Below are 15,766 nucleotides of genomic sequence, written 5' to 3'. Positions count from 1 at the left end.
TTTTGAGCCTTTTAATATGTTGCCCAAATGCTCTGCACCTACTAAGGCTTCTGGCAAAGAACCCAAGCGCCAGAGGAAGTATCTGATGATCCATGAAGAGGTTAAGTTGCTAGACATGCTTTGAGAAGAAAAAAGTTATGCTGCCATCACCCACCATTACTTAACTGAACGGGTCTACCATATACCTAATCAAGAAGGATGAAGCAAACTTCAGGGGTACCATAGCAGTCAGTTACATTCAAAATGGAAAAAGGACAGTGACTGCACGCAACAGGTATATTGTGAGGATGGAATCAGCATTGGCTCCTAGGATTAATGATTCCAGATAGAACATTACATTGGACACCAGCATCATCAAGGAGAAGGCCAGGCCACTTTATGAACAATTTGCCAGAGAAACATGTGTCCAAATAGACGATGAGGAGGACCCCCAACCAGGATCATCAACAGCACCAGAAAAGCCCATTGCATTTAACCTCCCTAGCAGAAACCCCCGAGTATGACTCGGGGTAGGTAAACCTATGGGAAGTAATAATAATTACAGCCTTTCCTGATCCGCCGGCATCCTGTGTTGTCCATCGCCGTGATCCCTGTCTTCTTCCTTTTTCCTCCGACGTCCTCTGCCCACAATGAGTCACCGGGGGAGTTCCCAGTGATGTCGGTGCGTGTGTACGTTGCCGGTATGGCGAGGCGGGAAATTCAAAATCCATTTGTATTGCATTCAAAACAAAATAACTGTATTGAATGCAATACAAGGGAATTATATGTAAAAAAGCAGTACATTGTATTTCATGAACATTTATTTTACACACAAAAAAAACAAATAAAAATACATATTTATTAATTTATTGAATTTATTATTTTTACATGATTTTGTGTTTCAATCTTTATTATACTCATACTAATATAATATACTGTAAAAAAAAAATGAAAAACAATGTACCGCTTTTAGACATATAAAACCGCAAAGAAATGAACTGTTAGGGAGGTTAAAGCCAGCAAGAGCTGGTTTGATAGATTTCAAAAGAGAATCCAGCTCAAGACTATCTCGCTGCATGGATAAGCAGCATCAGCAGATGTAGAAGCAGCCAAGAAGTACCCTGAAGCATTCAAGGCCATCAGAGAGAAGTGGTTTCTGGGATATAATAGGATGCCATTCAGCACTTTTAAAATGAAGAAGGAAGCCCGAAACCCTGGATTGAAAGCTCAGAAGGATCGAGTGACCTTGATGATGTGTGGCAATGCTGCTGGGTTTTTGCTGATCTTAACGGGTAAGTACTGACTTTATTACTGTACAGTACTGTATTTACAAGTAACACATACAATATCAAACAAAAAGCATTTGGGGGTGGAATCCATATCTTGTGGATTTTCATTTATCGCGAGTGGTTTTGGAACCCTACCCCCCTCAATAAACAGGGGACTACTGTACTGATATCGGCCAAGTCCCAGAACTACATCTTTAAACACCTTTTCCTTAACACAGTGGGGTTGATTTACTAAAGAGGAGTGTGATCTTAGCAATGTGAATTGTTACTCTACAAGAGAATAATCTCCTTCAGTAAATCAACCCTAATGTGTGGGAAAGCACCTGGAAGTTAATGTAACATCACTGTTTTGCTGTGAAAGAAATCAGCATAGAAATAAAGTATATTCCAGACAAACCTTCACTTAAATAATAAATGAAAGCTTATGCCTTACCTGGTGCCTTTAAACACTGTATCTTTTTATTCCACTGCATTGGTTGTCTCCTAATAATCTGATTTTCTGTACAGAATTCAACAATTGAATTGTTGGGCATTTCATCTTGTAAGATAATAAATAGTTCACCTGGATTCTAAAAGTAAATACAAAAACAAATAATTGTAATACACATAAACCACATTGCCAGTTGCCTTTTTTTCATGTACTGAATGTAAATTACACCTTTCATGTATTGTAAAAAAAAATTACAAGATAAAATTAGAACACACTTTTCTGGTAGTTTAAATGTACCTAGCCTGATCAACAAGGATTCTAACAACAAATAAAGCTCTTCTTGATCCTTAACATTTACGCTTTTTTCTCTATTGTCTGAATAGTGGCAATCATAGTTGTCAAAAAAGCAAGATTTCCATCATGTCTTGCTTTTTTTATCTCAGATACATGGTGGATAAAAATTTACTTAACAAAGATAAGAATTTTTGTGTTGTTTATTCAGGAAATGACACTAACTGCATTTCTGGCAAGATCAGGTGGTAATGTGTTTTTTACAGAATGAAACTTTATTAGATACATTTTTATAAGAATGTACAGACTATGGATACATCAAGAAATACAAAACTCTCAGGGAACCGAGCAGGTAAGTGCTTAGAGCATCATCAAATAAAATACATAACAACACCCATATTCATATGAAGGAAATCAACTCCAAAATAATATCAGTGCAAGAGAATCAGACATATAATGGGCAATGCTAAAAAGACAAGGAACGCCAAGCTTGTATCCCTGATGTACAGTGGCAATGACAGAAAGGGGAAAAGAAAAAAAAAAGAAAGAGGGAAAAATGCATTCAGGAGTACTGAATCGTATAAATAGGCATCACACAAAAACACATTTTTACAAAATAAGTGCCAAATATTTTTTTATTAAATCTTACCTCACATGATATTCGTTTTGGTAGTATTATGATAGGTGATCCTTCTATACACTTTATATCTTCCTCTTCAGGATTGTTCCAAATAGGTTCTTCCGTGGCACTTGTTGGGGACATTTCAGTCTTATCTTCACAATCTAAAAATACATTTTAGACATTGTGATGTTTAGGGTAAGATTAGCAACACTGCAAAGTAACGTAACTATGTGAAGAGTAGACAAGAGCCACCCATATGCTCAAAATGCGATTATTTTGCTAGGATGGTTAAAAGGGCAATATTTTGTGATATGTATAACTTTTTTTTACAGTTATTACAGTGTATTAGTTCCTGGTGGATCAATATGTTGACAATTATTTTTTTAACATATCACCTAGACCAAACTCTCTATGTACAATCAAACAAAAGTTTTGCTGGTAAAATGAACACACCCAAAGTGTAATACAATTTCTATTTGGTGACAGTGACAGAAATAACTTTTTACAACATGCTACCTAAACAAAACTTCCTGTGCACAACTCTTCACATTTTGTTACTGTGAAAATAGGAACACAAAGTGTAATGCAATTTTTGAGGGAGATTTAGAAATTTTAAAGAATTTTTCTTAATTTTAACCCATGTCACCTAAAAATATTCTTACTGCTAAAATGAGAACAATCAACTGGTCACCCAGTTTGTTCTTGGGGTTTAGAACATATGTAGAATAAAATCTGTTTACAACTGTACAAAGGTTATTGCTAATGGAATTAGTGTATTTGGAGGGGGAGCAGTGACAAAAATATGACCACATGCAGAGTTTTTTAAATTTCTGAAAATTTTAAAAATTGCTATGGTTAATAGTGATGCCAGCATCAAATTTATATAGTAAAAAATAACAGATATTGAAGGAATAATGAAGAGCTTTTTGGCATGTGGATAAAGTTTTACTGTTGCATTAACAAAGTTTTAAACAACATAGATTTTTAGAATTAGGCACTAGACTAAGTAGTTCTACTGCACCAAATATAAACTGCTGCTTAAGAATATGGAATCGCAGTCTTTAATTCCTGGCGCATTTTGCCATACAAGGCTTCTTTAGGGGTGATGGCATCAAATAGTATGAAACCATTGGAAAACCTAATAAAGCACTCCATGCTGCTGCTCCCTGTGACACAACTCTGACTCTCTATATCATCCCTGCACCCCATCTCCAACTTGCACCAGGAACTCAATAACTACTTCATGACTTTAAATCATCTTTATTAGACCGTCCAATGATTTTATACAGTATGTCTCAGCCCATCAGGAACTAAAGATTGCGGTTCCAGATTGGACCTTTTATAATCAGCAGTTCCTACATGGTATAGTGGAACTACTTTGTCTAATGTCTAATTGGCGACAAATGTAAACCTAGTTTAATACTTTGTTGATATGCCAAAAAGCCCTTCTTCCTTCCTTCAATCTCTGTAATTTTTCACATATCACCTAGATGTACAGCTGTACAAATGTTATGTATTTTTTCTTGGGATTCAGAACAATGGCAGAAATTGCTTTTTACAACATGCCCCCCAAATCAGATATAACATGTCCTGTTTAAAAATGTACATACTATAAATATGCAAAAGGAAGCACACTAAGTTGCAATAGTCACACAAGTTAATCTGAACTTAAGTCAAACAGTGTCAGTGCTTTAGCTGAACTGAGCCACATAAGCTTGAACAGCAACACTACTGTGCAGGATAGAATCTGTCCGTGCATGTATATATATCTTTGTGAGACAGTTGTACTGACTCTAGATTTTCTCACAAGACAACCTCCAACAATTCTCACGTGACAAAGATCATAGTCTATATGGAGCTTTGGTCTGGTGCTTTACCTGGGAAACAATGACCATCATATAAATAAAGCTGTAGTGGATGTTGTGGCATTTTGTTGGCACTGCATTTCTACTGAGCTGGTAGAGACAACAATGCAGCAATCATGTGGAGGCAGAGGAGGAGGCCTTATTGGCTACAATAATTGTTGTCTGTTTTCCTGCAACTTAGATTCACACTGTAACACTGCAATGAAGGATTCCAGGTAAAAATTTCTATCTTGCTGTAAGGCCCTGGTCAGCACCAGTCCTCACCAGACACAAGTCCCCCAATCTAACACCGCAGTCTTCACCTATAGCAAGCCCCCGCTCAGCTTCGGGAGACTGGTTGCGTCTCCCAGCACTCGGGACTCCCAGGACTTACTGTGCAAGGGATGGTGACTGGGAATGGGCTGGCAGCAAGCAAGGGCCCCCCAAAAGCCGGTCCCAGATTCCAACAGAGCCAAGTCCAGAATACAGAGCAGAGGTCATACACCAAATATCCGTCCACCAAACGAAGTACACAAGGGAAAAACACAAGCAAAGGTCGGTCCAGGCAGCAAAAACTCACAAGATCAGAAGCAAGCAAGGTCAACAACAATAAATCTGACAAAACCACAATTTAGCACAGATTAGCCCAGCTAAACGCTACAACAGGCACTGGTGACTGGGAGCAGAGAGGCTTTAATGTCCTAGCAGCGCAAGACTGAATCAGCTGTGTGCAGCCTAACAATGGATGCTGTGGATGCCAGAATACATCAGGTTGCACAAATAAAGGGAAGCAGAGGCTGATGCTATCTTAGTTCTCCTGGCTACTGTACATGACATTGCTGGACAGAACAAACAGGGTTTTATACTGCAAGGGTGCACAGCAGGGAGTCGCCTGACAGATAAGCATTTCCTAACACTTGCTTTTAAAGCCGCAATACATACAAATATTAGACTGGCTGCTTTAAATAAAGTGTCTACAAAAGTTAAAAAAAATCAACACAGTATACCTCTATTACCAGCATAAAAATGATATAGATAATTGTGTAGGGATGCACAGTTATTGACTCCCTGAAACACTTTGCCCTGCTGGTGCATTGCATTAACATATATGTGCAGTAACAAGGGCTTGATTTATTAAAGCTCTCCAAGACTGGAGAAGATAGACAATCATGAGAGAACCTGGGTGATCCATATGGATTTGGTCCAGGATTGTAAACCTTTGCAAACTAATAGAAAATTATTTTTAGGAAATCAATTCCAAGTTTTCTGAATCACTTAGATTCTTCCACGATAGTCTTCTTTAGTCCTGGGAAGCCCTAATAAATCAAGATGATTGTGTCACTTGTTGCATTGAAGCAATGTTTTCAAATGATTGGATGTCAGCTCAAAAAAATGTGGTCATTTAGTCAGTTGTGGTACATTGCAAAGCATAAAAGTTCAGTTGATGTGTTGGTTTGGCATTATAAAGAAAAAAAAAAAAGTTTTCCTAAAAAGACCGAATTATTAGGCTTTCAAAAGCATTCTTAAAACTAAAAATCCATGAATATGTGTTGGCTAATGTTGTGTGACACCATAATCACAAAATGATTTTGTAGATGTAGAGAACAAAAAGTGATAGATTAAACAGAACAGAAAAACTTCAGCAGCAATTTTATTTGGAAAGGATTGAATATTGCTACTAACATATAACTGAATCTTGCAAGTTACACGCTGTAATTTAATCCGTTGATTTGTCACAAAATTCCCTTCCATTTATTGAAGCAGATCTTTATATATCGTGTGGGTGTATAGTGTCTGCTGGGTGTAAGCAGCTATAAGCAAAAAGCCTGCAGAGATTGCTACACTGATCCATATCTACACTTTAGGAATAATTTCCAATACCTAATGATGCTCAGCAAAAGTAATCAGCTGGAGGCTGAATAAAATGAAGTCTGTGATTTTCCTTCCTTCAGGTACACAGGATTTTCCCGAAGTGAACAACAAGCCTTTCAGAGTGATGATTCAGCTATCTATATTGTATTTCAATGACTTTTGGTTACATTGATAAAGGCTAATCAACCTTGTGTTTTATTTTTCTTAAAAGTAACCTCTACTGACAGAAAAGTGAATTATGCGATCATTTACCTCTCTTTTTATAAAAGTTAATATGAGTTTAGTTATTAGCCTAATGCAATGCCTATGGGGGCATTTATCAAAAACGTCTGCTTGTTTGCTGTTGCTAATCTAATGCTTCCTATATTTTGTAAAGCAAGGTAGATTTAGATTTTCTGCACGATAATTGTATAATAAATATTACACAGTTAACAATGTTAATGTAACTTGCATATTATTTAACTGTTTTTATTAAATAAGTCACGTGTATTTCTTATAGCACATATATTTTCACCCCATTATCAGACCTAGATATATCAGTAGGCATAGTAAGCATGTGTCTATGACCAGCATAGTGTACCAGCATAGTGTAGTTATTGGCCACACTTCAATAGAAGTACAGTCATGTCATCTGCACGTATTTGTGCATTGACAAAATATAATAAACTAGGTAAGACTAATATAGTATGGACAATGTTCTTTGTAAAGAGGTGATGCTAGCATATGCTTGTGAAGATTGTCCTAATACAGGTCAGAGTATACCAGGCTATACCTATTTTTTTTTGGACTTGGTTTATGTCACAAGTCTATTAAAGAGTCTGGTTTTATTATTACACACTGTGTTTTTGTTTTTTTATGTTAAAAAAAAGGCTTTAGAAATGAAAAAAAAAAGCCTGTAAATGTCTGCACAAGCATTTGCAAAAGCCAGCGTTTTTATCTGAATGTGCTCCTGAATGCCCATCTATGGAAAGTAGGTGCCCAGGAGCAGTAAACACATAGCCAAAGTCACTTACAATCTAATGTCTTTACCATCGTCATATGACAAGTCATTAACAGTGTCCAAGGCCAATGTGTTCTAACAATTTCGATTGAATGCTAGTAACAACTACAACATATAAGGTAGGAGGTCTCTTTGAACACCAAAGGCCTACAAACTGCAGTAAGAAAATCCAACCCTGCATATTAGGAATATTAATAGGAAATCCTTATAATTATACATCTATTATTAGTAGTATCTAATAGGGAAAGTAAATGTTTGTTGATAACATTTCTATTGATTTTTGGGTAACCACACATCAATACAATGTGTAATTTATAAACGTGAAACTAATTTTTTTTTTTTCATCTTGCATTTTGAATGCTCTATAGGCATGTACAGAAATGATTAAATGTTATTAATGGCCACTAGGTTTGTACTGTTACTTTTTAGAGATACCTCCTTTAAAGCTGAAATACTTAGCTGCCTGGTTGTCATGGTTGTAAGCACTCCTTACTTTACCCAAAACTATTAAAAAAAAAAGGTTTGGCTGAACATACACTTACCAAGCTTGTTGTATGTTATTGGCTACACTCATGTTCAAATTACCTTTATTTATGACCTTGGATACAACAGAAATGTATTCTTTGGGGTCTTCATCGCTGAGGATCACATGACAGTCTCTTTCCAATGGAAATATTTCATAAAACCCTTCCGGGGATTCCACACCACAAAGCAGAAGAACCAATCTGTGTGATGGTTGTAGAAGATGAAGGTAAGAGGTACATTGGTTTCTACAGAAGATTTCTAGGAGATAACTTGTCAGTATTAATAGTTTACACTGATAATTGGACTGAATGAGATGTTCCAGTGTTTCCTCTGATTCACAATCCAAATTACAAAGAAATATTCCTTCTCTGTTTGTATTTGTTTTTAATATGTCCTTTAGATACATAGCCCATTCTTCTCCGTTCTTCTCGAAAATCACTAAAAGCTTATTAGTTGCCTCTGTAAAATAAAATTGTAAATGGAAATTATGGATATACAGGGAGACCCCGGGTTACATACAAGATAGGGACTGTAGGTTTGTTCTTAAGTTAAATTTGTATGTAAGTCGGAACAGGTACATTATTCTAATAAATGCAATTAGGTCAGAAGTTTGTCTTAACATATTATTAGGCAGCGTGGTGTCAGTTACTGTATAAAAATCATCACTGTGAGTTAATCACAAACAAAGCAAATAACAAAACAAAAAACTTTATGGAGCCTAGACATTTATTAACTTCTGGAGCAAGCTATGCTTTGATATGCAAAAAGAAACAACTGCAGAGTTTGACTTGGTCATTAAAGAGTTACAAAAGGTTGCAGAACAGCAAAAGACTTCTTCTGCAAGCCATTCAAGCAGGGAAGCCCGTTCGTACCTAGGAGTCGTCTACATTTCGGATGTCCCTAACTCGGGGACTACCTGTATTCTTTTGTGGTTTTTGTAATACATGTTTATATTGTACGCATGTTAACATATCATCATCTGAAAGACTACAGAGTGGAATTTTATTACTGTAAAAACAAGGCTACTATAACCGTACAGGCAGATATTACTACATGAGGTCCTCAGACTGCTCACTTTCTACAAAGGCAGGTACCATAGTCACTGAGTGAATTTTGTGAGAATCCATAAGTGACAACTTTTTCAAGGACCTCAGAAAAAGCAAAGTCTGACCTCTGATTTCATGCAGCACATCCGTTGGCTTTCAAATGGCACTTGGGGAATGCTTCATGGAAAAAAATAATATTAAACTTTGGCATCCTTACTTTGGTTATCAGAAAACTTTGTCCCAGCCCTTAATTCAGCAATAAATTAATGAAAGGTGAAACACATAAAAATCCAGCTGAGCCTCCCCTTGTAGGCCATTAGACTTTCGTCTATGCTTACTTCTTTTTGGAGGACATAGCTGTCTCTGAAGTTCTCCAACAATATCTGATACAACTCCCAGATTTTTTTCAGCTTGGGCGCAGGATGTGTGGTCCCATCAAATGTTTCATTATTTGAAAAATGTGGAAACTTTATTATTAGGCAAAAACGATACTCAGACATGACTGTTCCAAAAAAAGGGGTAGCGATCAGCCTATTAGTGGACCAATACCACTTCTGCAGGTGCTTCCCCACCACTCCCTACAGAATCATTAGGCCCAGAAACAGCCAAATGTCCTTTTCAGTGACAGGTTCCCATTTTCTGGTCCTGGAAAACCTGCTGGATGTGGCAGCTAACAGTTGCTCGGCGTACCTGTTGGTTTCCTCAACAATTTTCTGTATGGCTTTGTCATTCAGAAATAGCTCCGGGTACGCTAGGGAGTTGTGCTCCACCTCTACTTTCAGACCAGGCTTCCCAGTGAATGGGAATCTTGAGGGCACTGGCTGAGGCTGACTGATATCAATAGAGCACCAGATGCGGATTTCACTAACCTCAGTGTCCGAAACGCTGTCGCTTTCTTTGTCCAATGACAGGTTTCCAGGGTAATCACTGTCACTTGACTCCACTTGCGATTCCAAGTTGCTGTCTGCAAGTTGTTCATATGCAGCTCGACTTGAGAGACCCCTTTTGGATGCCATGGCAGAGGTCATGCACGAACGTCACTGGTGACTCATCAGTACAGAGACGCTGTTGCAGGGGGAAGACAGGAAGAGAAGAGCCATGCAAAGGCTGAAGCAGAACAGAGGGGGACGCCGGCAGATAAGGTAAAGCTTTATTTATCATTATTACCGCTGCTTTACCTACCCCAAATGTGACTTGGGGTTACCGCTAGGGAGGTTAAACTCCACTTTCATTGGGCCCAATTTATTAAAGCTCTCCAAGGCTGTAAAAGATACACTTTCATCAGTGAAGCTGGTGATTCAGCAAACCTGGAATGGATCTGGTCCAGGATTGAAAGCATTTGCTAACAAATAGCAAATTATTTTTTATGAAATCCATTCCAGGTTTGCTGGATTACCCAGGTTCACTGATGAAAGTATATCCTCTCCAGCCTTAGGGAGTTTTAATTAATCAGGCCCACTGATTGGAAATTGTCTTCTCACTCAAGAAGACAGGTATTTTTATTTGATTTTTTTTTTTAGTAGTTTGACATGTTAACTAGAATTTCCTTTTATTTTAATAGAACAATCCATTGGTTGATTTTATCTGGTTGATATATGAAAACAACCAATATATCTTCATTCATTAGAAAAATGTTAAACATGTTTTGCAAATTTAAATAAGGTTAAACCATTTCTTTTTTCCCCACATAATTAAAATGCATGGATTAAACAAAGCTTCTATACAATATTGCAGAAAAAAAGTTTTTTTTTTTTTTTTACTTTTAACTTTTTCTTAATAAAGGTAGAAGCTACAAGGCTTCAGGTTGAATTTGCTATTTCTCATTTTCTTCTGTGTGGTACTGCCGTAAAAATACATCTGAGAAATGGTGCATTCAAACATAAAAAAATTGTCCGTCAATTTGCCAGCTGCAAAATGTTGTCAGGAGATCTCTAAACATCATCCAAACCACTGTTCTTTATTAAAAAGAAAAACAAATGTAGCCTTTCTGCCAGTCCGTGTGTGAAAGAAATAAATCCCAAACTTTTTTCCTGCTTCAAACTGAATTTGATGTTCTCAACTTTTAATTAGGATACCCATAGATTGTAGAGTGTATAAACTTGACAAAAGAAAAAGAGAAAAGCATTTCGTAACAGGTTAGGTGCTTTAGTTTTATGGACAGCTAAAATAAGTCAGCTGGAATTGAACTTTTATGTACACACTGTTTAATGCAAAGCTTTATTTTCAAAACATTTTTGTTAATCCTTTTTGCCATTACCATCCCAATTCCTCCATTATCCCCGACTATTGACCTTTAAAAAAAATAGTGACCTTCTTAAGCCAAACCAGCCTACTTTATCTACAGCAGGTCTACATTTGTCTTCTTGAACCAGCAGACCACAGATTTTCTCTATAGGCTCCAGTGTTAGAAAGACTAGCAAAGAAAGACTTTCCATCTGGCAAAGACCAAGTGTCCAAAGGTGGACCAGAGCAGCAAGTTAAGAACAGGAAGGTTTTTAACGCTTTATGATTGCATGCAAGTAAAATTTACCTACATGATCATAGCTTTATAAAAATAAACCCCTAATTCTCAATAAAATTTGTATACAAAGTTTTTTTTAAAATATATATAAAATTTTTACCATTTCCCTTATTATCACAATGCAAGTAATAGCTGTTTAATTACATAGGGAAATAGTGAATTGAAAGTGACAACAATTAAAGTGAAATAACATTCCCAAAGCATTAGTGATATGCTAACACAAAATGTTGTTGTATACAGAATACCAGGTAAAAATGTTATATAGTGCGTAAGTAGAACATTTATAGTCAGATATCTTTAGACATCTAGCTAGGTTGGCAGTCCTTTTAAATTCAATAATATCATCAGTAAATCAACACAGTTATGAAACATCCATCACTGCTATTTCCATTCGATGAAAACAAATCTGTAAATTATTGCAAAAAAAAGCAGCAGTGACGTTGAAGACTAAATTGTATTGTAATTGCTCCTCCGCATTCCATGTAACGCAGTCAAACATTTCAATACTTGCAACATCACATTCATAATTAATGTTATAACTTTAATTACTTCATTAAAATACAGATTTGTAATTTAGCTTTAATGTTAAAAATAATTCAGTTCTACTAGCTATGCAAATTAAATATTAAATTCAGCTCACTGAGTCATTTGTATATTAGGCATGTCCATGCTTCCATGTAATGTTTTAAAATCAACTGATAAGAGAAAAATAAGCATAACCTGTAAGAAGTTCTTCACATCTTCAGATTCCGTAATGTCCAGGAGTTCCTGTACTGGTATATACTGTTTTTTTCCCATTGTTTGGCCCCCATGCTTTGTTAGTAAATGAGCAAGCATTTGTAAATTTGCATGCTAATTAGCTGGTCAACTGAGTGGTTTCATGAGCCCCTATGCGGTCCAGTTGGAGTATCTGCCTGAATCTGGACTCACCAGTGTCATGTCTGCAAAGCTACAAGGGCCAATTTCTGGTATACATGCTGGAGCTCCACAATTCCAACGTAAGTGCTATGAGAAACTTTCCACCCAGATTGGCCTTCCTCACTGCACCCTTCCTGGAAAAATTCTGTATAACTCAGGGTATAGGGCTATGGTGACCAGTGCAATGGGTGACATGTAGACCATGCATGTAGGAGGAAGACGTGTTTCACGTTCACTAATGGCTAGTGGTTGTAGATTTTGAAGATGAATAGTGATTTGTTCTCAGATTTTCCCTGAACTTTCAAATGACCCAATTCAAAAAATTGCTCATGAGTGAATCATATGTTTATTAACCCCCTAGCGTTCTAATTCAGTTTTTTGAAAGTGATCCTATTTTTTTTGCAATAGAAATTTTTGTTTATATTGTGGGCCTGTAATTCTTAGGATTAACTGCCGGGTATGATAATTATATTTATTTAATATATAATAATCATAAATTATAATATATTACATAATTATAAATAATAATTTAAAAAAATAATGAAATAAATAGACAACAATGTAATCTCAAAATAAAATATAAAATTTAAAATGTACTTTTATTTTTATTTCATGTTGTGTGGTGTTTTTGCACTGTAGAAACCATTTAAAAGCAGATTACATTGTAATCGGGTTCACAGCAGGACCATCGGATCGCCGCTGGAGCGCGGGGCAAAGGTAAGGGGGGCTTTTAAAGTTACCGCTTTTTGCATGTAAAAGCCACCCCCAGTCACACTCGGGATTACCGCTAGGGAGGTTAAGTTTATGTAACACGCAAACTTTGTTTTTTCATTTTTTGCTTTCTATTGAAAATCAACTTCCCATCTTTGTGATGGGTAAGATTATGTCAACTTGAACATAAAACTGAAGATCAATGAGTAAAGGCCTAATTCACCAGGAAAGCCAGAGCATCACATGACTCCGATTTAGTGAAAGGTAAAGAAAGCGAAGGGGAGTGGAGCCAAGGAGTGAATTGGACAACGCAAGAGCATGTCCAAATTTATCCTTTTTTGTCTTTGAAATGTTGAAGAATAAGCTTTAGCATATGAGTAAAACAAGAGAAAAATATGACTTTTCCCTTTTGTAACCAATTGGATTTTAGGATTATTACTTTAAACTACGGTTTGGGTTTTATTTAGCATGCAACAGTTAGATTAGAGCAAAATGAACTATCTTTAGGTGCTTTAGATTATTATAATGTGCATTTTCCTTTTATTGCCCAGGCAAAAGGAATATGAAGTACTTGAGAGAGGGATTGTGCCCTTTTACCATGTAGTCTTTTGCAGCAATGCAGTTATATAGGGGAACATGCAGGTAAAAACATGTGACTCTCCTCTACTAAGTGAAAAACATTCAAATAAAAATTGTGTTAGAGATTTTCCAAGTAACTGTGTTTTCTGGTAAAGGTACAAGAAAAGGTTAGGACATACTTAAAAGCTTCCCACTGCGATCTCACTAAGTAACATTTATAAAATGCCTCTCACTTCTTTTTGATAGATATAGCTTTTTCTCGCCAGGAAAATATTATTTCATTGTTTTTACTTTTCTCAGTTTGGTTTGCTAAGGTTACATTTTTACAATCGTGCATATGGAAAAAGAAATAGGACCGGAGGACAAACAAATTGTCATAATAACCCACCAATGTCAGATCTTATTTAAAACAAAATAAGAAAGAGAATATTTTTTATATTTTTGGAGCCTCAACATATTATGCAGTGCTTTGCAAAGTCCATAGTCATGTCACTAGCTCCCTCAGTGGAGCTCACATTCTAATACTATAGTTATGTCATTAACACATTCTAAGGCCATTTTTTTTTTGTTTGGGGGAAGGTAATTCACCTATCTGCATGTGTACTACCATGGAAAGATTGATCGGGTTCACCTTCTGCGTGTGTTCTCTATCATCATGCTTCTTTCCTGTGGACAAGCACTATAACATGCAATCTGAAAACCAGTAATAACGTTTATTATGTTTCAAGGTCAAAACTTGATTCCTATTTTAATAAAGTAGAGAACCAATGGTGCCCATAGACATTAGATAGTGCATGTAATAGTTACAAATACGTGATTTTTTTGTAGTTGCATGAGCCAATTACTTTCAGTGAAAACTGTCATTAGTTTCAGAGTGCCCTCTGAACTTTTAAGCTTGGATAAAATAAAATAAATGGGTTACGTTTTTTTATCCTGCTCAAATGACTGATGCCACCAACATCATTTCAACCAAACTTGCTATGTTCCACCATCACTAGGAAAGGCATCTCCAAACTTGCTAGACATATGACTGAGACTCATGTGAGTGCCCTGCTGATCTTTGTACAGCGCTGTGCTATATGTCAGAGCTATATTTGGATGTTTGTATGTATGTATGTTCCACTATCACTCCAAAACGCATCAAGACATTTAAACCAAACTTGCTAGACATATGACTCAGACTCATGTGAGTGCACTGCTGATCTTTGTACAGCGCTGTGCTATATGTCAGAGCTATATTTGGATGTTTGTATGTATGTATGTCATCATCAGGAAACGCATGGAGACATTTCAACCAAACTTGCTAGGAATATGACTGAGACTCATGTCAGTGCACCGGCTGATCTTTGTACAGCGCTGTTCTATATGTCAGAGATATATTTGTATGTATGTATGTATGTTCCACCATCACTCAAAAATCCATGGAGACATTTAAACCAAACTTGCTATACATATTACTGAGTTTCATTTGAGCGCACCAGTCATCTTTGTACAGCGCTGTGCTGTATGTCAGAACTATATTTGTATGTATGTGTGTATGTATGTACGTTACCTGGCAATGCCGGTTAATCAGCTAGTTTTCTTAAAAAATGGTAAAATAGCCAGTGTTCAGCTCATTTATGCGTGTATGTGTTTTGGACTGCTTTCCTAGCTTTAAAAAATTCTAGTTTAGTATAGTGTTGCAGAAGTTGCATCCAGCCATAGAGGCAAATTGATAGAGCCAAATTGATTTGTTAGAATCTGCAGGTAAATGTAGCAGGCTATAGTGTGTGCTTGGCCTACAGATCCAGCGCCCAACCCAGTAGCTAAATAATTATTCTCCTGAACCCGAGGTCTTGCTACATATCATTCTGTTGTACACTGTAATGACAAAATTTCCACATTGTGGTTTCATGGGAAATTCAAGTGACATCATCTGTGACATCCTCATATTTTCCTGTGAGCTCAGGGGCCATTTCAGTATATGGCAATTTTGACACAGCTCTTGTGTGCTTCCTACTGCATCACTGCAACTGTGATATATTGCTTGCTGATAACAGTGTGCAATAGACTTTGCAATTCATCAGAAACCTAATGTAGCAATTGACCTATTGGAACAAAAGCTCCTCCATCAGCTGCCTGGTCCACATACAAAAGTGA

General features: G+C 36.6%; 1 protein-coding gene across 3 annotated transcripts in view; it reads right to left on the bottom strand.

Annotated features, from left to right (window-relative positions):
- Positions 1 to 15,766, bottom strand: part of BANK1 (B cell scaffold protein with ankyrin repeats 1) — a 154,898-nt gene that overhangs the window by 131,668 nt on the left and 7,464 nt on the right. For 2 of the 3 annotated variants that reach the window (XM_072405629.1, XM_072405630.1), the window contains exons 2-4: positions 7,913 to 8,311; positions 2,639 to 2,772; positions 1,702 to 1,837 (exon numbers count right to left, since the gene is read on the bottom strand). In XM_072405629.1, the coding sequence (XP_072261730.1) occupies positions 1,702 to 1,837; positions 2,639 to 2,772; positions 7,913 to 8,311 (669 nt within the window). The remainder of the gene's footprint in view (positions 1 to 1,701; positions 1,838 to 2,638; positions 2,773 to 7,912; positions 8,312 to 15,766) is intronic. The other variant, XM_072405631.1, reaches the window with a different exon arrangement.

The sequence above is a fragment of the Pyxicephalus adspersus genome, chromosome 3 (genome assembly GCF_032062135.1).
Source record: "Pyxicephalus adspersus chromosome 3, UCB_Pads_2.0, whole genome shotgun sequence".
NCBI classification, from domain to species: domain Eukaryota; kingdom Metazoa; phylum Chordata; class Amphibia; order Anura; family Pyxicephalidae; genus Pyxicephalus; species Pyxicephalus adspersus.
Note: the sequence above shows the minus strand (reverse complement) of the source record. Positions and strands in the feature narration are given on the sequence as shown.